Source organism: Silene latifolia, chromosome 2, assembly GCF_048544455.1.
Source record: "Silene latifolia isolate original U9 population chromosome 2, ASM4854445v1, whole genome shotgun sequence".
In the NCBI taxonomy this organism is placed as follows: Eukaryota; Viridiplantae; Streptophyta; class Magnoliopsida; order Caryophyllales; family Caryophyllaceae; genus Silene; species Silene latifolia.
In genome coordinates this window covers 11,819,278-11,845,178 of record NC_133527.1, presented here as the reverse complement: position 1 = coordinate 11,845,178, position 25,901 = coordinate 11,819,278, and the positions used below count along the sequence as shown (strand labels likewise).

Sequence of the window (25,901 nt, the reverse complement as noted above, 5' to 3'; positions counted from 1 at the left end):
AGCCTAAAAAAAAAATATTACGCTGATGCTCATATTAGTCGTACACATGATGACAATGCAAAATGATTCCATAATCAACAAAAAAATATCTGTATACAATCACTCGGTTATCCAAAACCAATTACAAAAAATTTTCATCTACATAATGTGTCAAATTTACTTAGACGACTAACCTATACAAAAATATAAACCGATATGTAAACTGACTAATTGTTTAAAAAAAAAGGCCGAAGAGACAAGACTACTTGGCCGCCTCAGATTCGCTCATCTCCCATTGGGCATATTACCAAGAGAATCTGGTTCAACACAACAAAGTTAACGAGAAAACAAAATATCAACATAGAATATCCTATATAACTAACGGGACACATACATTACTGTATTTTAATTATCACAACTACTAGCAATACACTCACCTGAATGTGAATGTGAGGAGCTTGGAACATTTCCTATGGCCGCTAACCGATGCATTTTCCCAAAAATTAGCTCCAGCTGCAGTAAAAACAAAACAGGAGGAATTAAATATGCCATTGTAAGCGATAAGGTAGGGGAATGGATCAATGGGTAACACCATCTCTTTTCCTCATCTTCGGTTCAACTAGCAATGGCCTCCAACAAAGACCTATAAACAATCGTCCACGAGGTTCATGAATATTATTAGAATTAGAATTAGCCAAATATTTCATACTCTTAGTCATGGTTGCAGCGTCAACCTCTCAAGTAATAGGATTCTACCTTGACTAAGCAACTAAAGAGAGGATCACCTAACTAATCTAATAGCTATCTACGTTACACTACACTAATGCGTGTTTATGTCAAATTGTTTATAGCTTTGAGGCCATCAAGCAACTAAAATTAACTATACCTGACAAAACATATTAGTTATTATAGTTATAGGTCGCTTGCTCTCTAGTAATTTCATCAGTTTCGCAGTACTTTCCAACTATCCTACATGAACTTCCTAAAGAGGACAAGGTATAAATAATGAGAGCAGCTAAATCAAACACCAAGTACTAGATTTATACTACATTATTGGTGCACAAGAGTACTGAATGACAAACCTTCAGCTTTACTGTTACTCCGTATTCTTTAAGTTCTTTAAATCCTCGCTTTCTGCAAAATGAATCCTTTTAGAGTGTGAAATGAATGCTATTTCTGTACAAGATTTCAATATTTTACTATTTAGTCACAATCACATGAAAGCAAATAAAGAAGACTAATGTAAATTCATCATTAAACTCTTCCTTATTACCAGTATATGTAAAATGAAGTGAAATATGGCGAGAAAAATACGAGTTTGGGAGAGAAATGCACCTTGGAAACAGTGTGCGGTGATGAAAAAATGAAGGCCTGTTATCAGAAGAATTGAACTGTAATAAAAAGGAGGTTACCTGGAGCCTTCTTGCTCTCAGCTTCATCCAATAAGCCTACTAAAACAGCTTCATCCTTTCCCCAATCTCTTCTACAACCCTAAAACTTGGAACATTACTGCAAGCATTTAGCGTCAAAGTTGGGTATCCATATCTTGTTTTGTATTTTAGCTGCTTCAGCAACAAAAGTATGAGTTCGACGTTGCAAATTAAAACCAGATTCAAAGAAGCAGATAGAAGTAGAACCTGTTTCTCCTACAGGTCAATTTGTGTCCTTGGCGTTTTGGAATCCGAAGTTCCGATTCACATTGACATATCTGGCACAATCAACTCGGGATTTTCATCTATAATGGTAAGTTCACCTTTCTCCCTCACCATTTTGCCCTGCTTTACATCTGCAATTTCCACTAAAACATGGGAGTTTCCACATTTCCAACAAGGCCCAAGATCAATGCTCCGGCTATGGGAATCAGACTATGCGCCTCAAGGCGTAACAGACGGCGAATTTCTACCCCCAAGGAGGTCAAACTAATTTGCATTGTGGCACACATTATATATTTTTTCTTTTACCAAGTTTGTATTAGAAGGTTGAGCAAAGGCAAAGTTTTTCGAAACTTTTTCCATTCCAAAGAAAAATTGACATTTTCAGCCCCAAAAAAAATATGAATTTTGTCATTTCCAGAAATCGTATTATTGCTCCATGAATTAAAAATTGAACAAGAAGCCAATAATCTGAGTAGCATAAAACAGGCATAATTGCAGATTATATGAGATTAAATAGACGCAAAAGCATAAATTACTCCCTCCGTCCCAGACTCCCGGTCATTTGTTTATCGAAAATCCATTTTTGATCTCTCTATTTTGGGAATGCAGTAATTTGATTATCCTCGCTGTCCACTATCCGTTTATGTCCCCCTCCTCTTTCCGGTCTATGTTCCAAAACCAAAGGTAAACCAATGACCGGGGGACGGAGGGAGTAATATTTCAATGAGTTTCCATGTGGATTGACAAGTAGTGAATAAAAAACATTAAAGGAAGAATCTGAAGAGCTTACACTATGTGAGGACACTCCAGATTAAGAACTTGGCACGATTGATTTTTTAAATTTGGGAATTCTTAAATTAGATCAAACTCATATCTGACATGGTCTTGATGCAAACACAGGTACATGATAAGAAAGGTGAAACAATGGAAAAGGGTGAAAGTGGACCTTCAAGAGCATATTCATGTTCCCAACGTCCCGGATGGTTTGTCAATAGAATGAAATCAGGTACAAAATATTCAAGAGCATATTCATGTCCCCAACGCTGCGCTGCATTAATGAACTGCATTTGAATCACCCATAAACCCTAACTAATTAAAATGAAATCAGGTATAAAATAAGAAGTGCTAATTACCACAGTGGAATTTGCAAATAACAGAAAGACGGAAAAAAAATCCATAAATTGAAAATGGTTTATAATTAATTTGAGCATGAAATTACCGTCGATTGATGCGAGAAAGTCCCTTAATAACCTCCCCATTATAAAGAACCCTAATTCCGTGCCATTGAATTATCGACGACTGATTAGGACAATTGATTTTGGGGTTTTAGTCGTGCTCAAGCCCTATAGCAGATGAAGAAGGTAGTCGTTGGCGAGGCCAATGAAGATCGTAATTGATTAGAGATAGGGTGGGTTTGACTGAGCGGAGAAAGGAGATGAAGATGGGGAGATGGCGGGTTTTGGGGGTTAGGGTTTGGGAGTGAGGGTGAGTGAGAGGATTTTGGGAAGAATGTAGGTAGTCGAAATTATAAGTGATGGCGGTGAAGCAAATATTTTTGTCGCCCATAATTTTCATTTTAGATGCACATCGGTTAAATGTAATGTCTCATGTCCATGACTTTTGTATAGACATGGGTTTTATTAAATGTCACATGTCTTTTAAAATCAGAAATAATGGACTTGTGTTTTTTAACGCAACCGATGTACATGTAATTATATGCACATCAGTTTTTTGCAAACAACCGATGTACATGTTATGTACATCGGTTTTCCAGATAATACGATGTCCATCGACGGATGTCCATAACGAGTTTTGTAGTAGTGCCTAATGCCTCGAAACCTGTGTCATTGGCTATGTAAAGTGATCAGATTTACAGTCTTAAACGTCCCGTCGAAAATTGCATAGAACTGCAGACTCTAGACATTTAGAAATGGAAAATAACTCTTTGCCTTCAATTACAGTGGCAGTGGCAGTGGCAGGGCCAGGATTTTAGACCAGCGGGGGCGATAAATTTCAGCGGGGGTGTAGTGGTTATACTATAAGGCAATATCGGAAAAAACAACACAAATTATTCTTTAAAACGGTCTTGTGGTATAGGACCACTTGGGGCGTGTTTGATTCGCGCATGGGTATGAGTTTGGATTCAGAAATTATATTCGGGTGGTATGAGTCTGGAACTTGATTTCTCATACTTTGTGTTTGTTCCAATTTGTGTGGAATGAGGTTGAATTTCATCAAAGTTGAAAAAATCTAAAATACATTAAAAATAATTATTTTTGATATTGAAAAATCATGAAAATTAATCCATATTTCCAATGGAGCCAAAGATTCATTACTCTTTGGTTCTGGATTATGATGGAATAAAGCAAAATGGTTCAATAAAGTGGCTACGCTTCTTTCTCTTGTGAAGTAGTGGTCTTTCGATGCAGTTCTCGACGCAATTTTCATCTTGGGTCGTTCGGAAACAGCCTCTTTGTGTTACTAACACAAGGGTAAGGCTGCGTACATCCGACCCCCCCTTACCCCGCAATTTGCGGGAGCCATTGAGGCACTGGGGTAATGTTGTTTTATTGAAAAATCATGAAAATGAAGATTTGATCAAATAAATGTAAAAAAAAAAAATCATTTGAAAAGTTTCATATATGTTTTTCTCATGGTTTTGGTTTTATTATTTGATACCCATGGGATGGTTATCAATCTCATACCCACCTCCCCTCTTGGGTATGAGAAATCCATACCTTATGGGTTTGAGGTATGGTATGAAACCTTCATTTTTATCAAACAAACATCTAGTATGAATTTGGCTGATTCCAAACTCATACCTCATACCTTTATGAGTTGAAACAAACAAACCTCAATTTATAGTCCAGTCCAATTAATCCACCGTCTATATAACCACACACCAACCATTGTATATTACTCGTATTCAACTATAAGACGTGTCGGCTAATTGGTATATAGGTAGAAAATGTGTCTCTCACACTATTAATACGAGACATTCTTTAGAGTTCAATTGTCGGTAAGAAGTTAACTTAAGAAACCTTCATATTCAAACCCGTCCAGCTTGAGTTCTGTCCTTCTGGTGCTAACTGGCTTTTCCTTGGGCTCTGACTGCTGTAAAAAATTAGATCTTGTAGAGGCTGGTCATGCTTTAGTGGGTGCTCTTATGCCCGAATATGATCCTGTAGCCAAAATTTCGATCATTCCCCGTGGTCAAGCTGGTTGTTGATAGTAGGGTAAAGTCGTCACACCCTTATCAAAAACAAATTTATAAAGCTCGATACCTAACTAGTAAAGTCGGGTAAGTCGAGGTCGATCACAAGGATGGTGGGGTTAGAAATGGTTTATAAGTCTCGGTCTTTGCTTTAGCCTAATCGGTCAATAGCGAGAGGTTTGAACTAAGCATCTAATTGAAATGATTAAAAACATGAAATAAATAACTAAATGACAATTAAATAAAACTAAGATGAATGAAGCAACTAAAATAAACAAAGAAATGAGATTAAATTCAATTTAAGAAAGATGTCGGAGGATTTACGGAGTTCAAGCCAAGAGGTGATGATTTTGTAAAGTCTAAAAGATAGACAAGAATCAAGGTAAAAGTGTGCTAGTCAAAGGGGCATGGTAGACTCTCTCAAGCCTAACATAAAGCTAGAATAATCGTCCACTCTCGTGACCACAATTGCCCTCACCAAATCCCAACAAAGTCACCACTCACTCTCGTTACAATGGATCCTAAGTCCCCTCTCTTGATTCTCCCTTTCCGGACCCAAGTCTCCTTGCGGAAGGGTAGTGGTATAAAATGCGGGTCCTAGAGGCCTATTAGGTGCATTTAACAAACTAAACAATCAAGAAGGCAAAACCAACCACAAATTAACGTCAAAACTTGTTGATGAAATATTGACCTAAAGAAACCCATACTTTCAAGGCATAAACTCCAACCCCCAACAAATAAAACTACTCACTAAACATGTGTAAAACTACACTAATCAAACAATCTACTAACAATATTGTATCACCAAACATGATTAAAACGATAAAGATAAGTACTTTAATCTAAACAAACATGATTGAAACAATAAAGGTAGGAACTTTAATCTAAACAAACAATTAAACTAGATTTGAATTAAGACAATAAAATGAGAAAAAGGGAAGAAAATTGTACCATTGATGAATAAAGTAGGAAACTTGGTTGAATATGATAGGGATGAATCTCTTCTCCCTTCAATTACAACCCACTAATCTAAATGTAAACTATTGATAATTGTGAATATTGAATGAACTAAAGAGTAATTAAATTAATGATGAAGAAAGATAAAGACTTTGATTAATTAAAATTAAAGGGAGAAATATTAGGGTTCTTGTTACAATAATGGAGAGACTAATTTTTCTCATCTAATTTTGAGAGAGGGAGAGTATTCTAATCTAGGGTAGTGTAATGTAAAGTGGTGTGAAATTGTCTCCTTACAAATGAGAGATGAGCTTTATATATAGCCCCTCTAATTACAAGTCTAATTAGACTAATTACAATAACAATAATCTAATGATAACAACACTACTACTACTAATAATAATATTAATAATAATGAAAATACTAATGATAATATTAGTAATAGTAATAATAATAATAATACTAATTATGCTACTAATTATACCATTAATTATAATAATCTCATAATCATATTAATAATACTAACTAATACTAAGATATAATAATAATAATAATAATAATACAAAACAATCGACAAAAGCAAAACAACGCATCATCAAAATACGAAACAAGGCAAAACCCGCAACAGGGGACCTCTGCCGGTGGACCGGCTGCCGTCGAGGTCACCGGCAGCGAGCGTCTTCAACCATGGGAGGAATTAGGCGACTTGGTTATGGGAGCCGGCTGCCGGTTAGCCGGAATAGACAAACAAATTTGATGCGAGTTGCGAGTTTGAATAGAAGGAAGTGCTGCGTGCCGGTTGGCCGGCCGCCGTGGTCATGACCGGCGGGGAGTCTTCTGGAAAATGGAGGGAGTTGTGGGTGTCGTCCCAGCCGGTCGTGGTGGTGGCCGCCGGGGTGCCGGCTAAGGGAAAAAGGGTGTGCGAAAACAGGGGAAATGCAGCGCGCGCGGGGCTCGAAAACTGAGTCGTGGCTGCCACCTTGGTGGTCGATGGTGGGCTTAGGTGGTAGTTTTGTGGAGGTAGAAGTGGGAGGAGGTCATTGGTGGTCGTGGGTGGTTACCAAGGTGGCTGTGGGTGGCTGTAATGGTGGTTGAAAGATGGGTGCATGAGATGGGTGTTGTTTGTATGTTTGTGGCTAGGGGTGGAAGAAGGGTTCGTGGTGGCTGTTTTGGGTGGTTGTGGTGGCCATGGGTGGTTGGGTTGTAATGGAGGAAGTTAAGGGTGGCCATTGGTGGTGAGAGGTGGCTGCCACGGTGGCCGGAGGTGATAGTAAAAGCTCAGCAAAGACCGTCTGAAATTAGCAGCTGCTCCTTTACTTGGTTTATTTTTCCATGATTTTGCCTATTTTCACCTCCGCCATTTCTTCTCATAATCCCGTCTTGCTCTTCCGCCTCACTTTCCCGTCTTGCCTGCACATTAAATTAATATAATAATAATAATAGTACTAATATTATACATAAATACAATTAATTATTAATTATAAACTAATATGACTAATTATAAATTAGTAAATAAATGAGCTTATTAGACAATTAAGCATACAAAATGAGTCGGAATAAGGTAATAGGACGGGGCTAAACCGTCCTAAATTAGGACGATATCAGCGGTCTCATATTCTTTGCTCCCAGCGAATAACGACTGGAATCAGGGCTTTATAGCAGAAGCTACCTCAAAAATCAAATGGCTGTTGCTCTTGGTGGCAGGTATGTAATGTAGCATATCCATTCGTTCTTATAGTCGGTTATTTTCGATTTATAAATACAAGCTTTCCCCTTCATTTGCTAGGGCTGCTGACTTGCTGAAGAGGTAATATTTGGTGAAGACAATGTGACAACAGGCGCGTCAAATGACTTCATGCAAGTTTCTCGAGTGGCTAGGCAGATGGTTGAGAGACTTGGATTCAGCAAGAAAATCCGCCAACAGGTAAGACAATTCAGAAACTTTTAACAATCTAAGGACTTAAGGAAGAACACCAATAATTTTTGATGAATTCCAATAATTTCGAAATTTTCAAATGACAGCGGGGTGGGCTCCCCTGCTAGCCTCCCCTCGCTCCACTACTGCTTCAATATTTGCACAAGTTCTAGAATTTGTATTGATGTTGATGACATGTACAAGTTGTGCAGATGTCGAGTCAGAAAGATTACTCGATGGCAACAGCAGATATTGTAGATGCGGAAGTAAGGGAGTTGGTTGAGACGGCATATAAAAGAGCAAAGGAAATCGTCACCACCCACATAGACATCCTTCATAAACTCGCTGAGCTCCTTATTGAGAAGGAGACGGTTGATGGTGAAGAGTTTATGAGCCTTTTCATTGACGGTAAGGCTGAATTATACGTCTCCTAAAATCGTCACCCTGTATATTAGTGGTCTGGGAGCATAGTTATATCCAAAGAGAGATTCTTTCAATTGCTCTCTTCCAATGCAATAACACTTTCTGGCCCAATTGCTGTTTTTGTTTTCCGTAATTCTCGTATGAAAAATTCTTTTGTCATCTGAGAGGACGGTACTCTTTACACCTAAATTATTATAATATTTTATTTGGTAGATTACCTTTTGAGTGTAAGGAGTACTGTGCTCTCGGAGGACACAAGAATTTTTCTGCTCATATATCCACTATAGACCAGTCTGGCTGGTTCTTTCCACCTAGTTTGGACTTTGGTATAGCAGCCATATTTCGATTCATCCTCTTATTCTTCCAAACTCATGAGATCCCGTCTCTTAGATATCTATCTAGTTATATAATACTCCCTACTATTCGGAATAACTGTCCTATTTGGACAATGACACGAAAAATAAGGAATATAGTTAAATAATGAAAAGTAAAAGATAGGGGTAAGATTATAGGAGAGCGGGTGTTATGCTTTAGATGGGTAATTTGTTAATTAAGATGCTAATGACTCCTCCCATTTTTACACAGCTTTTTGTTTCCCTCCATAATCATAAACACATAGCTGAAGCTATGTTTTTTCATTACATGGTTTCGATACCCACACGGTTTTGCTTTAAAATAAAATGACAAAGTATAATTATTACACATACTATTTTCTAATTAAATTACATAATAAAATTACATTACCTTAAAATAATATTACATTTCACTTAAAATAAAAATACATTAACTAGGAAATGAAATTACTGCACACAAATTGAAAGAGCGAAAGAGAAAATTGGACATCGGATTAACTTTCGATTTCCTTCAACTTATCTTGATTGGCGTGTTTGAGTTGTTCCATAAGTCAAGTAAACCCAAATTGTCGGTCCAAATGTTGCATATCCAACTCACCAAGATTGAAATTTGACACCAAAATTGAAATATGGAGCCAAAATACAAACAAGGGAATATTTGCGCAATAACCAAAATTTCAAAAGAGTGCAAAGTTATTTGTGCTATAAATAGAAGGTGTATTTATTAGAGTTCATTGATAAACTTCAGTCCAAAAACACCTTTCAAATAAAGAGCTATCAAACGCGAAACGACGTCCAGTTTCCCCGGGTGGAAATCTTAGCATCGAGAATCGTGAGGTGGTGGTACCAGACATAGCAGTAGAAAAAAATTCGCAAACATTCAATGAAGAATCTCACCCTCACCCACATCTAAATCTTCATATACCTTCTCCATACTACGAAGATCAATATCACCAGAAAAAGATTGAATTTTTTCCATTGATTGTGAAATTAATCAAAGCAGATGAACAGAGCTTATGAATCAGATCAAATTTTTGATGTAGATTAAAAGAGGAGATGAAATTTTGATGAAGAATAGAATATCGTTGATATATCTAATCTAATGAAGATTAAGAGAGGATATGAGAGGTGGGAGAGAGAGAGAGAGAGATAAAGAGAGGAGTTGTGAAGCGGAAGAGGGAGAACTAGGGTTTTAGGGGAAGGGGAAGAAATAAAAGGCGGGAGGTATTAGGAAATGGGCTGGGTTAATTAGGGAAGGGGAAGATTAGTGGGCTGGGTTAGTTTATTAATAGGTTGGGTTAGGGGTAGTATGAGTTGTAAATAAAGAAAATAGCAAAGGGTAAAAACGTCATTAATCATGTCCAAATATGTCAAATGAGACAGTTATGTGAATAGACGGAAATGACAAATGGGACAGTTATTCTGAATAGGAGGGAGTATATAATTTTTCTAAAAGATAATACAGGTCTAATCTAAGATCTAATCTATGAGCAGGTGATTGGACATCCTGGAAGAGTTGCGTGAAATGGGAGGGCTTGCAGTTCCTGGTGATCTTAGGAGTGAAGAAGCAAACGATTATCTCAGACAAGCATGTGACAAGTGTGGAGTGGTGTGTAAACCGCCGTACAGGACTGCCCGTCTTCTTGATAAGCTCATCAACCATATTCTTGTACCTAGCTGCATCAACCCCACATTTGTGATTAATCATCCGAAAGTGATGAGCTTGATGGCCAAATCTCACAAATTGAGACCTGAGATCACAGAAAGGTTCGAACTGTACCTGAACCAACAGGAGGTAAAATAAGCAAATATTTCAATTTTCTGAATGATTAAATTATTTTTCATTAGTGATGTATTTGATATAAACTTGTAAACCCCTTCCAGCTTTGTAATGCCTATACTGAATTGAATGATCCCATGGAGCAACGGGAAAGATTTTCTGAACTACTAAAGGTCTGGTTTGTTTTGGAATGATTGATTAGCATAATTTATACTCCATATCTTTTTGGGGATAATTAAAGAATATTATCAATTTTGATCAGGAATTGAAAGGTGGAGACTATGAGGCTACAGAGCTTGATGAGGAATTCTGTGAATCATTGGAGTATGGTTTACCGCCGTCGGCTGGTTGGGGCATTGGACTGGACAGACTTGTGATGTTTCTGACATACTCACAAGCCATCAAGGTAACTTGTTATCAGGCGGCTTTTTCTAGTTGTCAATTTCCTTTGTTTTTAACGGTAATGATAAATACAACCCTTAGGGTTGTAAATGAGAATTTAATGCATTTCCTTAAGTGGAATTAAAGTAGGAATCAAGACAAATTTACACGTTTATTGATGTCATTAATGCTTGATTTAAGCTTTTTAATGTCTGACATCCTAATCTGTTTTATTTCAGGATGTTTTACTATTTCCATTGCTCAAACCAAAGGTACGTGCTCTAACTCTATGTTTTGTTGTACTGTCAGCGTCCTCATTTGACTAATGCACATTTACCAAGGAATCTAGTAGTTGCAATTTTACCGCTCATTTCTCTCTTTTCCCGACTCATAATCTTGTTCTCATGCACCCATGTAACCCATGTAGCAACACACCCACCACGCTATGACACAACCAGACCCTCCATGAAATCTATGACCCACGACCACCTCGATCACATCCTATTGACTCATCACGAACACAAAACTAGACCCACCACTATGATCCAAATGCCGACCTCTAAGGCGTACCACTCATCATAGTTGACCATCCTAATTCCTAACCTTGGGAATTAGCAAGGTGGCACACTAATAATTCTCAATGCCAAATGTTATGGAGTTTAGAAGTTGCAACTTGCTCGCATGTAGTTTTGTGGCCCAGTGGTGAAATGTGCAGATGTGTTCAATGTGGTGTTTACCATGTACTTCAATGCTTTCCTTTGCTTTTCAACTTTAGCACGTTTTTTTATCTCCTGTTTTTTTTTTTTTCGCGGAATAGAAGAAGACAGCTTGATGCTGCGATGCAATCTGGAGCTCTTACATGTACGTAACGATGCATTTCTTGAAGATGAAGTCAAATTTTGTGATCTCGTAAACACTAAGCTCGCTAGGAGTCTCACATGCTGTGAGAACTTTTGACCTAGGTCTCAAACTTTGCAGTCTGAAGATTGCCTTGCGCTATTAATGAATGGCTCTCTAATATTGGGTACTATGTATCAGAATGTGTGATTCTGGACTTCCAATCTTATTTCAATTCATGTTTAAAGGATTACATAAATGTTACAACAATCCGTCTCATTGAAGACGGCCACTATCCGTCACAAGCCGAAGATGGATAGTGGCCCTCTCACAAAATACAAGTGGCAGGGCAAGTAGGGGTATCTATTTCACCCTTACTTGCACTATCCATTTGCATTTTGTGAGAGGAACACTATCCGTCTTCAGCTTGTGACGGATAGTGTCCGTCTTCAATAAGAGTTTGTGATGTTACAAGCAGTTGCGAAGCGACATACGAGAGGATGGGTCCTCCTAGTATGCCCAACGTAAAAAATAAAATACTGCAGTAAATAGGGGGTTGTGTTAAGAATGCAGCCCGTCTCATTATAGACGACCACTATCCGTCTTTAGCTATAGACGGATAGTGACCCTCTCACAAAATAAAGTGGGAGGGCAAGTGGGGGTATCCATTTCCCACCCACTTGCACTATCCACTTTCATTTGTGAGAGGAACACTATTCGTCTATAGCTATAGATGGATAGTGTCCAATAAAGTATTGCAGTAAACTTAATTTAGTCGTGAGCTGGTGCGTTAGTTTAGATTATATAGTTCACTGATTTGAGCGGTTACAACAATAATATCAAGTTAGCGCTAGTGGCATGCGGTCTAATTTGGCCAGAAGAGGCGGTATAGCACTAGCCTTTAACCCGTGTATACACACATACATAGGTAGGTGGTCGTTGTGATATTTAAAAGGTAATTAAATATTCCTACGTTTGGAAACATACGTCTAGAAAGATGGGTTTTGTAAATGATATGCTCTTCTCAGTCCGTCTTCTTATTGAAGACGATCACTATCCGTCACAAGCTCAAGACGGATAGTGGCCGTCTCACATAATGCAAGTGGGAGGGCAAGTATGGGTATCCATTTTTCTCCACTTGTACTATACATTTGCATTTTTTGTGAGAGGGATACTATCCGTCTTCAGCTTGTGACGGATAGTGTCCGTCTTCAATAAGATTTTGTGCTCTTAAGAGAGGATTGTTATAAGTGAGCAGCACAACAAGAATATTCTCCCAATCGTTCTTTGAATTCATATCATTGATTGGATATATTTGAGGTATATTTTATTCAAATGGTATGAATACAAATTTTCATTTAAGACGGATACTGTTCGTCTTAGTTTTAAAGCGGGTCAAATAATTATCACTTTCATAGACAAGACAAAAACAAAATGAATATTAGCAAAAAGACTTGTCTTATCTATGCAAGTGATGAGTATTTGATCCGTTTTAATCTTAAGACGGAGGTTCTAATAAACCATTGATTAAATATATGTAAAATATATTTTAGTCAAATGGTATGAAACCAAGAAAATGAAAGGGTGTAACATTCTATCGTCGATAATATTAAACAATTGTCACTATATAATCAGTTTATGATTATGATAAAAAATAGTAATTGTTTCTACATGAAAGCTCTCGCTTTAAAAGAAAGCATTTTAACAGCTAAATACATACTTTGAAATTTCATAGTTAAATTGAAAGGCAATAATTTATGTGTTATTAACTCACTCGTACTACGTGGGAAATTTCAAGTAGTATTAATGATTCGTTTTTCCGATGAAGTGATAATTAAAGGTTGCTTTCGTGAAGCCAAAAAGGTTCTACTCTTTCGATGTGTTTTGAAAGCCGGTAACTTCAACTTATCTCACTCTACCTTATCTCACTCATTATGAGATACGTTGGTCCTATCACACATATAATCAATCTAGTTTTTTTACATTAAAAAAAGAAAAGGAAAAAAAAAATACCATGTGGAGTATCTATTTGCGGCTTCTAAGACGAGGGTAGTCCATCCTTATTCTCTTTCTATTTGTATTTCTGTCTTTGATGTTGGGTTTAAATTGAGAGATTTGGAGGAAATAAGAAGCAAGGGAGAATAGGGAATTTAAAATTTTTTATTTGGATAGTAAATAAGGGTAGAGTGAAAGATTTGAAGGGATCTATTTTTTCTTCCAGACAACTCAAAATCTCTTCATAATATACAAAATATCAAAATTTCTTCATAATAGACAAAATTTAGAAGAAAATTGTATCTAAACACCCACGTTATATTTTCCCTCCCCTCTCCTTCTCCTCTCTCCCTTTCTCTTTCCTCTTTTCCCCTCTCTCCCTGTTTTCCTTCATTTTTACACCCTTAAAATACACCCTTACGTTTGTGTGTTTACAAACACAACGAGGGTTTAAGCCAAAAAAAAAGAAAACACGTAACGAGGCTTGCTATTTATAGAGGATCTAAGGCATGTAGTCTAGTTTAGCATTAAATTAAACTCTTGTTGTCACATCCTATACGTGGTAAGTTTGGATGTGATACGTGGTTAGTTTTAGAAAATTTCAATGAGCACGTCATTTCTTTCATGCATAGCCGCCTACCATGTAATATTTGTTTGGGCACTCTTTTAGGCCAAATTAACAAATTGGTAAAAAAATAGTGAAGGGTATTTGCTGGATTGGTAAAAAAAATGGTTTTACTAGTGAGAAATCCTTAAAAAAAACCAATACAAGGTGACAAATTGGCAAAACTAAATGACAATATTACCCTTATCTAATTAGTAAACTAAAAAACAACACAAATTATTCTTTCAAACGGTCTTATGGTATAAGACCACTCGAGCGCGCGTTTGGTTTGCGCGTGGGTATGAGTTTGGAATCGGGATTATATTCGGATGGTATGAGTCTCGAACTTGATTCCTCATACCCCGTGTTTTGTTCCAATTTGTGTGGAATGAGGTTGGATTTCATCAAAGGGAAAAATTTAAAATACAACATTAAAAATAATTATTTTTGATATTGAAAAATCATGAAAATGAAGATTTGATCAAATAAATGTGAAAAAAAAAATCATTTAAAAAGTTTAATATATGTTTTTTTCATGGTTTTGGTTTTATTATTTGATACCCATGGGATGGTTATCAATCTCATACCCACCTCTCCTCTTGGGTATGAGAAATGTATACCTCATGGGTTTGAGGTATGGTATGAAACCTTCATTTTTATCAAACAAACATTTAGGGGGTGTTTGGTTGGAGCTTTTGGAATGGATTGGAATGGATTCAATCCATTCTAGTGTTTGGTTTGGGGTGATTTGGAATGGAGTTAGATACCCAATGGATTCTAACTCCACCCCAACCCCTTGGAATCTCATACCCACCCTCCCACCTTGGATTCAAACTCCATTCCCCCTTCTACAATTTATGGTGAACCAAACAAGATTAGGCAAGTATGGATTTAGAACCCCATACTACTATACTATCAAACTCCATTCCATTCCATTCCAACTTGTTGAACCAAACGACCCCTTAGTATGAATTTGACTGATTCCAAACTCATACCTCATACCTCATACCTCATACCTTTATGAGTTGAAACAAACAAACCTCAATTTATAGTCCAGTCCAATTAATCCACCGTATATATAACCACACACCAACCATTGTATATTACTCGTCTTCAACTATAAGACGTGTCGGTTAATTGGTATATAGGTAGGAAATGTGTCTCTCACAGTATTCATACGAGACATTCTTTAGAGTTCAATTGTCGGTAAGAAGTCAACTTAAGAAACCTTCGTATTCAAACCAGTCCAGCTTGAGTTCCGTCTTTCTGGTGCTAACTGGCTTTTCCTTGGGCTCTGACTGCTGTAAAAAATTTGATCTTGTAGAGGCTGGTCATGCTTTAGTGGGTGCTCTTATGCCCGAATATGATCCTGTAGCCAAATTTCCATCATTCCCCGTGGTCAAGCTGGCGGTCTCACATTCTTTGCTCCCAGCGAATAACGACTGGAATCAGGGCTTTATAGCAGAAGCTACCTCGAAAATCAAATGGCTGTTGCTCTTGGTGGCAGGTATGTAATGTATCATATCCATTCGTTCTTATAGTCGGTTATTGTCGATTTAAATATAAGCTTTCCCCTTCATTTTCAAGGGTTGCTGAAGAGGTAATATTTGGTGAAGACAATGTGACAACAGGCGCGTCAAATGACTTCATGCAAGTTTCTCGAGTGGCTAGGCAGATGGCTGAGTGATAGAATATATGTAAATGTGTTAATATTTACAATTCCTTATTTAGTGTATATTTAGTTACATAATATTAGCCTAGAATATCTCATTTATATGAGGTTGTAATTTGTATAAATACTCTTATTCTGTTAATGAGAAAGGCAATCATTAATCTTCTTTCATGGTATCATTTGCTTAGGGTTTTTAATCCGATTCAAATATACGCTTCCGCCTCTCCTTCTCTTTTCTCGACCTCTCGTCACACACAAATGGCTCCGAATGCGAATGCTAAATCTTCATTCCATCCCGCTCTTGTTGTGAATAACATCAAGAATCATGTCACCATCACGCTTGGGTTGGACAATGATCAGTACCCGTTGTGGGTCATTCTCTTTACGAACCACGCAAAATCGAATCGGGTGCTCCATCATATTGTTGAACCCAAAGGCGCCGCCACTGCACTCATGAAGCAAACTGATGACGAACTTTGGGAAACCCTAGATGCGACGGTGCTCCAGTGGATCTATTCCACCGTCACTACCGACTTATTAGAAACTATTGTTGAAGAAGATGCCACGGCTATGGAAACTTGGAACCGTATCCGTGACATTTTTCAGGATAACAAGAATTCTAGGGCCGTGCCTCTTGAGCAGGAATTTTCTCACATTTCAATGTCGGATTTTTCCTCAGCAACCGCCTACTGTCAGCGTTTGAAGTCCCTGGCAGATCAACTCAAGAATGTCGGGTCTCCGGTGAGTGACACTCGCCTGGTGTTACAAATGGTTTCCGGCCTTACTGAAGCATACAAGAACGTCGGCACCATCATTCGCCAGCGCGATCCCCTGCCTTCATTTTCTCGAGCACGCTCTATGCTTACGCTTGAGGAGGCTGGTCTCGCAAAAGAGGCTGCTACTAATTCGGCCCTCTATGCACACGGTGGTGGAGACAGCGGCTCTACATCTACTCGCTCCTCCTCACCAAATAGCAACAAGGGTGGTCGTCACAAGAAGAAGAACAGTCACAACAAGGGCAACAAGAAACAGGCGCAAACCACTGCTGCTACGCCTGGTTCCTCTGTTTCTGCTCCTATGGCCACGCCTCAATGGCCTAGTGGATATGGACCATGGTCGTGGCCTGCCTCTCCTTGGGGTTACCCACCATGTCCATATCCATCTGGCCCGTGGACCCGTCCCTATATGCCTCGCGCACAGGCGGGTGTACTTGGGCCTCGTCCTGCTCAAGCATATGTATCGACTGATGGGTCGATTCCATGTCAAACTGACATTGAAGCTGCTATGTATATGCTGGGACTTACACCCCCTAAACCGTGGCATATGGACACTGGAGGGACATCGCATATGACGGCACATCAAGGTACTCTCTCGTCTTATGTTAATTCAAGCATAAATAATGGTATAATTGTCGAAAATGGTCAATCTATTCCAATTAGCGGTTATGGTCAATCTCACATCCCGAAACCTCCCCCTCCCCCTCCCCTTGTCCTTAAAAATATTCTACATGCTCCTAAACTTGTCAAAAATTTAATTTCTGTTAGAAAATTTACAACCGATAACTCAGTTAGTGTTGAATTTGACCCGTTTGGATTTTGTGTGAAGGACCTACGGACGGGGACGCATCTCATGAGGTGTAACAGTCGGGGCAGCCTTTATCCCATCTCCGCAGCCACTAAAATCGAGTTATCCCCTTCCACGTTTGCCGCGCTAGCTCCGTCGTTTTGGCATGCTCGTTTGGGTCATCCTGGAGAGCCCATTTTATCTTCTCTTAAGCATAATAAATTGATAGATTGTAATTCACATTCAATTACAAACATTTGTCAGTCTTGTTCTCTTGGAAAGTTAATTCGATTACCTTTTGCTAATTCTATTACGCATACTTATAAGCCTTTTGATATCTTGCATTGTGATCTTTGGACCTCTCCCGTTCCAAGTTCATCGAAAAGCTTGAGGGCAAGTCCTGTTGTCATTGTTATTATTTGCTAATATTAGACGATTTTAGTAATTATTTGTGGACTTTCCCAATTGCTAAAAAATCCGATGTCAGCACATATATATTGAAACTACATAAATTTATTCAAACACAATTTGAATGCAACATTAAATCATTCAATGTGATAATGGAACCGAGTTTGTAAATGGCCCATTACGTAGTTTTTGTGACCAACACGGACTGCATTTCCGTCTTTCGTGTCCACATACTTCGTCCCAAAATGGAAAAGCCGAGCGCAAAATTCGATCCGTCAACAACATTGTTCGGACCTTACTGTTTCATGCGTCAATACCCGTCAATTTTTGGCATCACGTGTTAGAATTAGCTACCTATTTATTGAACATCCTTCCAAGTAAATTATTAGCTTATAAATCTCCCCTATCCATACTATATTTGCGTCAACCCACTTATAGTCACCTCAAAATTTTTGGTTGTTTATGTTTCCCGTTAATTCCATCTACGACGATTCATAAATTACAACCCCGGTCTCGCCCTTGTGTCTTCCTTGGATATCCTTCTAATCACCGCGGATACAAATGTTATGACATGTCTACCAATAAAATATCTATTAGTCGTCATGTTATATTCGATGAGTCAGTTTTTCCTTTCTCCAAAGTAAATTCTTCCGACTCCCGCTGTTATGATTTTTTGGATAATAGTCCGTCTCCGTATGTTCTTCACCAATTACGAAACACAAACCCGCCTGACCCCCCTTCCCCTCGGCCTGGTCCAACACCTGCTGACCCTCCTTCCCCTCGGCCTGTTACTGTTACGACTAACACCCTTTCCCCTGCCCCTGCTACAAATGCTACTGCAGCCCCTGTTTTACCTCCTCCTACCCAGCCACAAAAACAACCCGTCACTGCTGCTACGTCACGACCCGCAACCCGAGTACTCATGTCATTTATAAACCAAATCCCAAATATTTCTCCGACTCCTCTGACTCTTCCGACGAAGAAAATTTAGCCCACACCGTTGCTATATCACCCATTCCTCGCAACCATACTATGGCCCTAAATGACCCTAATTGAAAAATGGCTATGGATGACGAATATAATGCTTTGATTGATAATAAGACGTGGGAACTTGTTCCTCGTCCGTCTAATGCTAATGTAATTCGGTCTATGTGGATATTTCGTCACAAAGTGCACTCTGATGGTTCTTTTGAAAGGTATCAAGCTCGTCTTGTAGGTGACGGAAAAACGCAGCAGGTTGGCATTGATTGTGGTGAAACGTTTAGTCCAGTTATCAAGCCCGCTACTATAAGGGCAGTTCTTTGTATTGCTCTCTCGAAGAAATGGACTATCAATCAACTTGATCTTAAAAATGCATTTCTCCATGGGACACTAAATGAAACTGTCTATATGCATCAACCACTTGGATATCGAGATAAGAAAAATCCTGATTTTGTTTGCCTTCTCAAGAAATCACTCTACGGTCTCAAGCAAGCTCCACGTGCTTGGTTTAAGCGCTTTGCGGATTATGTAACCAAAATTGGCTTTACTCACAGTCGGGTGGATCACTCCCTGTTTGTCTTTCATAGTGGTAACAATCTCGCCTATCTCTTGCTTTATGTTGATGATATTATATTGACATGCTTTAGTAATCATCTTCGTGACCACATCATGGGTCAATTACGCTCCGAGTTTGCTATGAAAGACCTTGGGTGCCTTCACTATTTCTTGGGGGTAGCTGTTAAATTACATGACTGTGGTATGTTTCTTTCTCAGTCCAAGTCCCGTCGACACTAAGCCTAAACTTAGTGCTGCTGTTTCGCCCCCTTGCTCGGACCCGACTCTATATCGTAGTCTTGCGGGTGCTTTGCAATATCTTACTTTTACGCGGCCCGACATCTCCTATGCCGTGCAACAAGTTTGTTTGTTCATGCACAATCCCATGGAGGAGCACATGAATGCTCTAAAACGTGTCCTTCGCTATGTCCGTGGTACGACTACTTTTGGTCTATGGATTCGTCCTTCACCTCCCCTTGCTCTTACGGCTTATACCGACGCTGATTGGGGTGGCTGCCCGGATACACGTCGTTCTACTTCCGGATATTGTGTTTTTTTAGGAGACAATCTTATTTCATGGGCCTCGAAACGACAGCCAACTTTATCGCGTTATAGTGCTGAAGCTGAGTATCGAGGCGTTGCAAATGACGTCTCCGAATCTTGTTGGCTCCGAAATTTACTTGTGGACTTGAAAATTCCAATGTCGAAAGCCACTTTGGTTTATTGCGACAATGTGAGTGCCATCTATCTTTCTGGTAATCCGGTTCAACATCAACGGACAAAGCACATAGAAATGGATATCCATTTCGTCCGTGAGAAAGTAGAGCGTGGCGAAGCTCGTGTTCTTATAAAAAAACCGGACTTCGATTTTAGAAGTATAAATTTACCTTGACATTTGTATCATGTTTCGCTCTTCCTTTTGTTTTTCATTTTTCGCTTTTTTTTTTTTTTTTTTCGCATTTTGAGGTGTGTGTTTATTCTTAGACGGTACCATGTTTCGCTCTTCCTTTTGTTTTTCATTTTTCGCTTTTCTTTTTTTTTTTCGCATTTTGAGGTGTGTTTATTCTTAGACGGTTCTAAAGAATGATTCATGTCAACCAACCCCAAAATGATTTTGGGATTAAGGCTTTGATGTCCTCCTTATTGTAAGGACTAAGGCTATGTTCTAGCCAACAAGAAACCCCAGGGAAAGGGAGAATACCACATTTTGATGAATTCCAATAATTCGGAACATTACCCTAATGCATCGAAACCTATGTCATTGGCTACGTCAAGTGATCAGATTTACAGTCTTAAATGTCCCGTCGAAAATTGCATAGAAGTGCAGATTGCAGACATTTAGAAATGGAAAATAACTCTTTGCCTTCCATTATAGTGACGGAGCGAAAAATTTCGGTGGGGGTGAAGTGGTTATCTTATAAGGCAATATTGAAAAAAATAAAAAAATGTAACTAAAAATTTCGAAATTTTCAAATTTCTAGAATTTGTATTGATGTTGATGACATATACGAGTTGTGCAGATGTCGAGTCAGAAAGATTACTCGATGGCAACAACAGATATTGTAGATGCGGATAGAGGTGGCAATTATTGACACGACTCGAAAACCCGACACGAACCCGACACGAAATTAGCGGGTTAGGGTCAAGACGCTGTGACCCATTTATGTAATTGGGTTGACACGGACACGACACGGAACTTAAATGGGTCGGGTTAGGGTTGAACTCTTTTGACACGAACCCGACACGAATAACCCGCTTATTTAAAAGTGTCAATAATCCACCCAAAAAACATAAAAATATGTATTTTCATTCCTCAATTGTGGGATTATAGGCTTATTAAGCTTGATTTATTTTATTAGTTTATTGGGTTAAATGGGTTAAGTGGGTTAAAAATGACCCGCTAAAAGATAAATGGGTTAAACATGACCTGCTAAAAGATAAATGGGTTAAACAAGTCGGGTTGGGTTATAGAAAATTTAAATGGGTTGGGTTAGGGTTGAGACAAATGACCCGTTTATGTAATTGGGTCGGGTTAGGGTTGGGGTAGTGGTGACCTGTTTAAAGTTGACACGAACACGAACACGACACGACCTGATCTGTTTGCCAGGTCTAGATGCGGAAGTAAGGGAGTTGGTAGAGACTAGAGACAGCATATAAAAGAGCAAAGGAGATCGTCATCACTCACATCTACATCCTCCATAAACTCGCTCAGCTTCTTATTGAGAAGGAGACAGTTGACGGTGAAGAGTTTACGAGCCTTTTCATTGACGGTAAGGCTGAATTATACGTCTCTTAATTCATCACCACGTACATTTGTTCTCCTTGTATCATACCGAATATAAATCAAATACATCTGCGGTTGCGCATACTTATAAATAAAAACCTACTAGTTTTATGCCCGTGCAGGAATTGCACGGTCTACATTGATAAAATTTGTTGAAAATATATATTTTGTTGTCAGAAAATCCACGATTAGGTATTATATTATGACATTTAAAATTTTTGTTTATAAGTCATATTTTTAATTTAAGAGAATGTAAAAATTGGTAAACGAAATGTGTCGTAGACTATTTTTAATCCGTATTCTAACTATTATTCGACCCCTTTTTACTTTTACCCGTATTTTATCCTGACATGGTTAATCTGTTTAACGTAATCAAATTAACCCGACTTGCATAATCCAAATGCAACCATAATGAATTAACTAAGGTCGTTTACAGGCAACTTGATGTGAATCAATATAAAAAAACAATACCAGAAATAACCGTATAATAATACACGTGGAATCCAAATTGTTCGATCTAGCCCGAGTATCGCCGTTTTAAAGTTACTGGGTCAAGTAATAAGAATCGGTCAAAGTAAAAGATCTAGATTTGTCTTATATGCTAAAATGAGATAGGTACTTACCCGTTTTAATGTTAAAGCGGGATACTTTTATTTTAGGGAGTCTAACCGGAGACAAACCTAACACCATATATAAAATACAAATTGCATGAATATGGTTTAAATAGTAATTTTATATTACTTGGAATTGATTAAAAGTAATGTTTATTAATACATGGCTTAGTCAACAATCTTAATATGGGTCAAACCTGCATTTTATTTATTAGAAAGAATTATAAACCCAATTATTTGACCCATAACCTCCCATATTCATAAGTTATATAACTCATAACCCTTCAATCTCCATGTACCCGCATTCTTCGTAAATTTTGCTGCCTCAAAGTGTAAAACATATAACCCTACCATTGCCAAAATCCTGCCGCCTTATATTTCACCTGCTTCTCATTACACTTCCGTCTCACCTCAACACTATTGTGTAATATTCCAAAAAAAAAATAGCGAGAATAATATACACAAACTTGTTATATATACGTATAACGTAGCTTGGGGGAGTTTGATAAGTGCATATTTTATATACTTTCATCCCCTATATTAGCTCCATTTTATTTGTTAATTAGCACTTATCACAGTGTCATGAGCTAATATTTGTTGTTCTAGTGTATTTGCTTGTCTTAACATGTTTTTGTAGGAATCTAAGCATTTAGAGGCTTTTTCCTATCATTTTATACACTAAGTTCATTAAGCTAATCAAGACCAAGTATTGGACTAAGCATGGAGCATTGGATTGGGTTTTGCATGAAGAAATTGATGGATTAGTATGAATAATGCAAAAGTTGCCAACAAACAAAGTCAAAGCCCAAATGTTCAAGTCCAAGTCAAGGTGGAAAGCATAAGATTCCAACATGCTTAGGATGCTTTTTGGGAGCTCTAAAGATCATAGATGAGGCATTCACCCGGGTGATTAAGGAGCATTAAAGTATAAACTTTGAATTCCTCACGCAATTAAGAGAGGAATTACGAGAAATAACCTGGAAACACACGACCCCGATCGGGGCCATGCAACCCCGATCGGGGCCATAGTCATCTTCAATGCTTACGTTTCTTCTTCCTCTCCTATAAATAGGAGAGGTGTTCCAAAGCTTTGGGCATCCAATTTTCACGTCTCATTTCCACTTTACAATAGCCTTAAGCTTTATAATTCTCTCATTAGTTTTCTCATTAGTTTACAATTTAGTTAAGCTTGTAGTTCTTCAAACATTTGGTCCTAAGTTATTTCAAGCATTTGGTTCTACTTTGTTCTTCTTTGCGAGTTCTATTTCCATTCGGTAATTCTAATTCTAGCTTGTTTAATTTATGTTTCTATTATAGTCATCATATAGTTTTCATCATTACTCCTTTTATACCACATAGTTTAATTTCATATTATATGTCTTACCATCTAGTTTACATCATTTTCATTATCATGTTTAACATTACTCTTAATTTAGTTAGCAATTTACATTTTAGTATGAGTAGCTAAATTTCCTAGTCTAAGGGCTAGGGGAGCCATGCATAAACTTAATATATAAACATGATACAATAAGTTAAATATAATATTGATCATATTGCTTCTATCACATGCTTGTGCCACAATGTTTAATCTTTGTTTAGGGCCCTATTCATTTGATTAAGTTTGTTTATTCGTTCTATAATTCGAGAGGCACGAAATTGAATTAGACTAAGCATGTATAGTAGGACGACCTAGTCATGGACGAGAGTTTCTCTAGGACCCGGTCTATGGTTGATGCTAATATCGTAAGATGGGTATCTTTAAGCCTAAGCAATTGACAATGTTATTAGTACCGAATTTATCATGATCATATGTTTATCTTTGCATGTGTGACCCGAACCCCTTAGACTCTCTTTTATTATATAATTTACATCATTATTGTTATTAATCATCAAACAATCAAACCAACCCAAATCGTAATCGACCTTGATAAAAATCTACCCATAGCAATTCACGAAGTAATTCCCGTTTCCTTGTGTTCGACCCCTATTGCTACATTAACTTGTTGTCTAGGGTAATTATCTTTGCATAGGTACGCGATAAGCCTATCAAATTTTGGCGCCGTTGCCGGGGAAACGGTTTTACTGCATTGTGAATTGTCGATTTTTATCTTGTTTTATTTTGTCTTGGGGAACACTTGTTCCTTGAGACCGTTACTTATCATTTTCCTAGAAATTGTTGTCTTATGCCCAGGTCCTCTCGTAGTGGAGAATTGCTTTCACCGGATTCCGAGCCCGAGAAAACCTTTAGGAGAAGACGACGATTTTGGAAGGAAGTGAAAGAAGCCACCTCACCCGTACAAGTTGAAAGTGCTAGAAAGTCTTACTTAGACGATCTAGAAGCCCTTGAAGAGGAGGAGGTTTCAAGTTCATCATCTCCACCACCATCACCATCTACTACCAAAAAGATGGTGAGACTTTCCGATCACTCAAAGCCCACCGCGGCCATGCTTCCGGCCGGAATCACAACCACTCAAATCACCGCGCCGGACTTCGAGATTAAACCGGCTTTCATTAGCCTTGTGGAGAGAAAGCAATTTGGAGGAAGTCCTTTGGAGGATCCCAATTTGCATGTGCAAAACTTTTGTGACTATTGCTCCATGATCCGTCAAACGGGCGTCACCCAAGCCCAAATAAGGGAAATACTTTTCCCTTTCTCTTTGAAGGACAAGGTCAAGCTTTGGATCAATAGTCTTGACCGCACCACCTTGGGAATCACCAATTGGGAGACATTGGCTCTTGCTTTTTACCAAAAGTTTTTTCCACCGGAGAAAACTCAAACTTTAAGGAGCCAAATCACCGGATTCCGTCAACAAGCTCTTGAGAGCTTATATGAGGCTTGGGAGAGGTACAAAGAGCTTCAAAGACAATGCCCACATCATGGGTTAGATGATTGGTTTCTAGCAATAACATTCTAAAATGGATGTTGTGCCGAGTCCCGAAGGATTCTTGATTCCGCCAACAATGGGCGGTTTGATCAAATTGACACCGATCTTGCTCATTCCACGATCGAATCTATGGCGATCCATGATGCCCAATATGTCAATTCCCGAGTTGTGTCACCCAAAGGTAAAGAAGAATCCTCCAATAACTCTGTTTTGCTAGCTCAAATTGCCTTGCTTCAACAACAATTGGCGGAAAGAGATGCTAAAGATTCCATTCAACAACTCAATGTTGTGTCTTCAACGAGCCAAATCATTATTTGTGACGGTTGTGGAGGTGCGGGTCATTATGCCGCTCATTGCCGAGCTCCTATCGAAGAGGTAAATGCTTTTCAAGCTTTTAGACAAAGTTTATATCCACCGGGTACATTTTCCAACACTTATAACCCAAATACAAAATTCCACCCAAACTTGTCTTACAATAGCAACAATGTGCTTAACCCTCAACCCCCACCACAACAAAATGCCTATGTCCCTCAACAACAAAATTATATCCCTCCACCGGGTTATCAAAATCAACAAAGGCCCCCACAAAACAATTATCAACAAAATCCACCACAAAATGGCCAACAAAACAATCAAGGAGTTGGTAAGCTCGAGGGCATGATCATCCAAATGCAAAGGGAATTGTTGGCTCAAATTCAAAAGAATGATCAAGCTCATAGTACCGCGGTCAAGATGTTGGAACAACAAGTGGCTCAACTAGCCGCTTCTAGCTCTCAAAGGAAGAATGGTCAACTACCTCCCCAAGGTGAGCAACCACATGAAACCGTTAATTCTATTTCCTTGAGAAGT

At 38.4% G+C, this 25,901-nt stretch overlaps 2 protein-coding genes and 1 non-coding gene across 11 annotated transcripts; 2 read left to right on the top strand and 1 right to left on the bottom strand.

Moving 5' to 3' along the window:
- The first annotated feature begins 1,635 nt into the window (after positions 1–1,635).
- LOC141642270 (lysine--tRNA ligase-like) lies at positions 1,636–15,932 on the top strand. 9 transcript variants are annotated; one of them, XM_074451013.1, is made up of 12 exons: positions 1,636–1,722; positions 2,535–2,640; positions 7,435–7,509; positions 7,592–7,729; positions 7,933–8,128; positions 9,991–10,291; positions 10,381–10,449; positions 10,539–10,682; positions 10,897–10,929; positions 11,475–11,518; positions 15,418–15,600; positions 15,681–15,932. In XM_074451013.1, exons 6-10 carry the CDS (start codon positions 10,022–10,024, stop codon positions 11,487–11,489), a joined length of 531 nt encoding a protein of 176 aa, XP_074307114.1. In that variant the 5' UTR covers positions 1,636–1,722; positions 2,535–2,640; positions 7,435–7,509; positions 7,592–7,729; positions 7,933–8,128; positions 9,991–10,021; the 3' UTR covers positions 11,490–11,518; positions 15,418–15,600; positions 15,681–15,932. The 9 variants fall into 9 exon arrangements, with proteins under 9 accessions (XP_074307114.1, XP_074307111.1, XP_074307117.1 ...); XM_074451010.1 differs by lacking the exon at positions 11,475–11,518; XM_074451009.1 differs by lacking the exons at positions 1,636–1,722; positions 11,475–11,518 and adding an exon at positions 1,811–1,892.
- A 91-nt stretch (positions 15,933–16,023) lies between these two features.
- LOC141633931 (uncharacterized) lies at positions 16,024–17,754 on the top strand. Its single transcript, XM_074446279.1, has one exon. The coding sequence runs from the start codon at positions 16,024–16,026 to the stop codon at positions 17,752–17,754; it is 1,731 nt and encodes a 576-aa protein (XP_074302380.1).
- A 7,189-nt stretch (positions 17,755–24,943) lies between these two features.
- LOC141644643 (small nucleolar RNA R71) lies at positions 24,944–25,051 on the bottom strand. The gene has a single exon (XR_012544255.1). It is a non-coding gene; the product is annotated as a small nucleolar RNA R71 (small nucleolar RNA).
- Between the last annotated feature and the right edge of the window lie 850 nt (positions 25,052–25,901).

Coding starts and splice junctions, on each gene's coding strand:
- LOC141633931 (XM_074446279.1), top strand. CDS start 16,024: ATGGCTCCGAATGCGAATGCTAAATCTTCATTCCATCCCGCTCTTGTT.
- LOC141642270 (XM_074451010.1), top strand. CDS start 10,022: ATGGGAGGGCTTGCAGTTCCTGGTGATCTTAGGAGTGAAGAAGCAAAC. Junction 10,292..10,380: donor TGTACCTGAACCAACAGGAG/GTAAAATAAGCA, acceptor AACCCCTTCCAG/CTTTGTAATGCCTATACTGA. Junction 10,450..10,538: donor GATTTTCTGAACTACTAAAG/GTCTGGTTTGTT, acceptor AATTTTGATCAG/GAATTGAAAGGTGGAGACTA.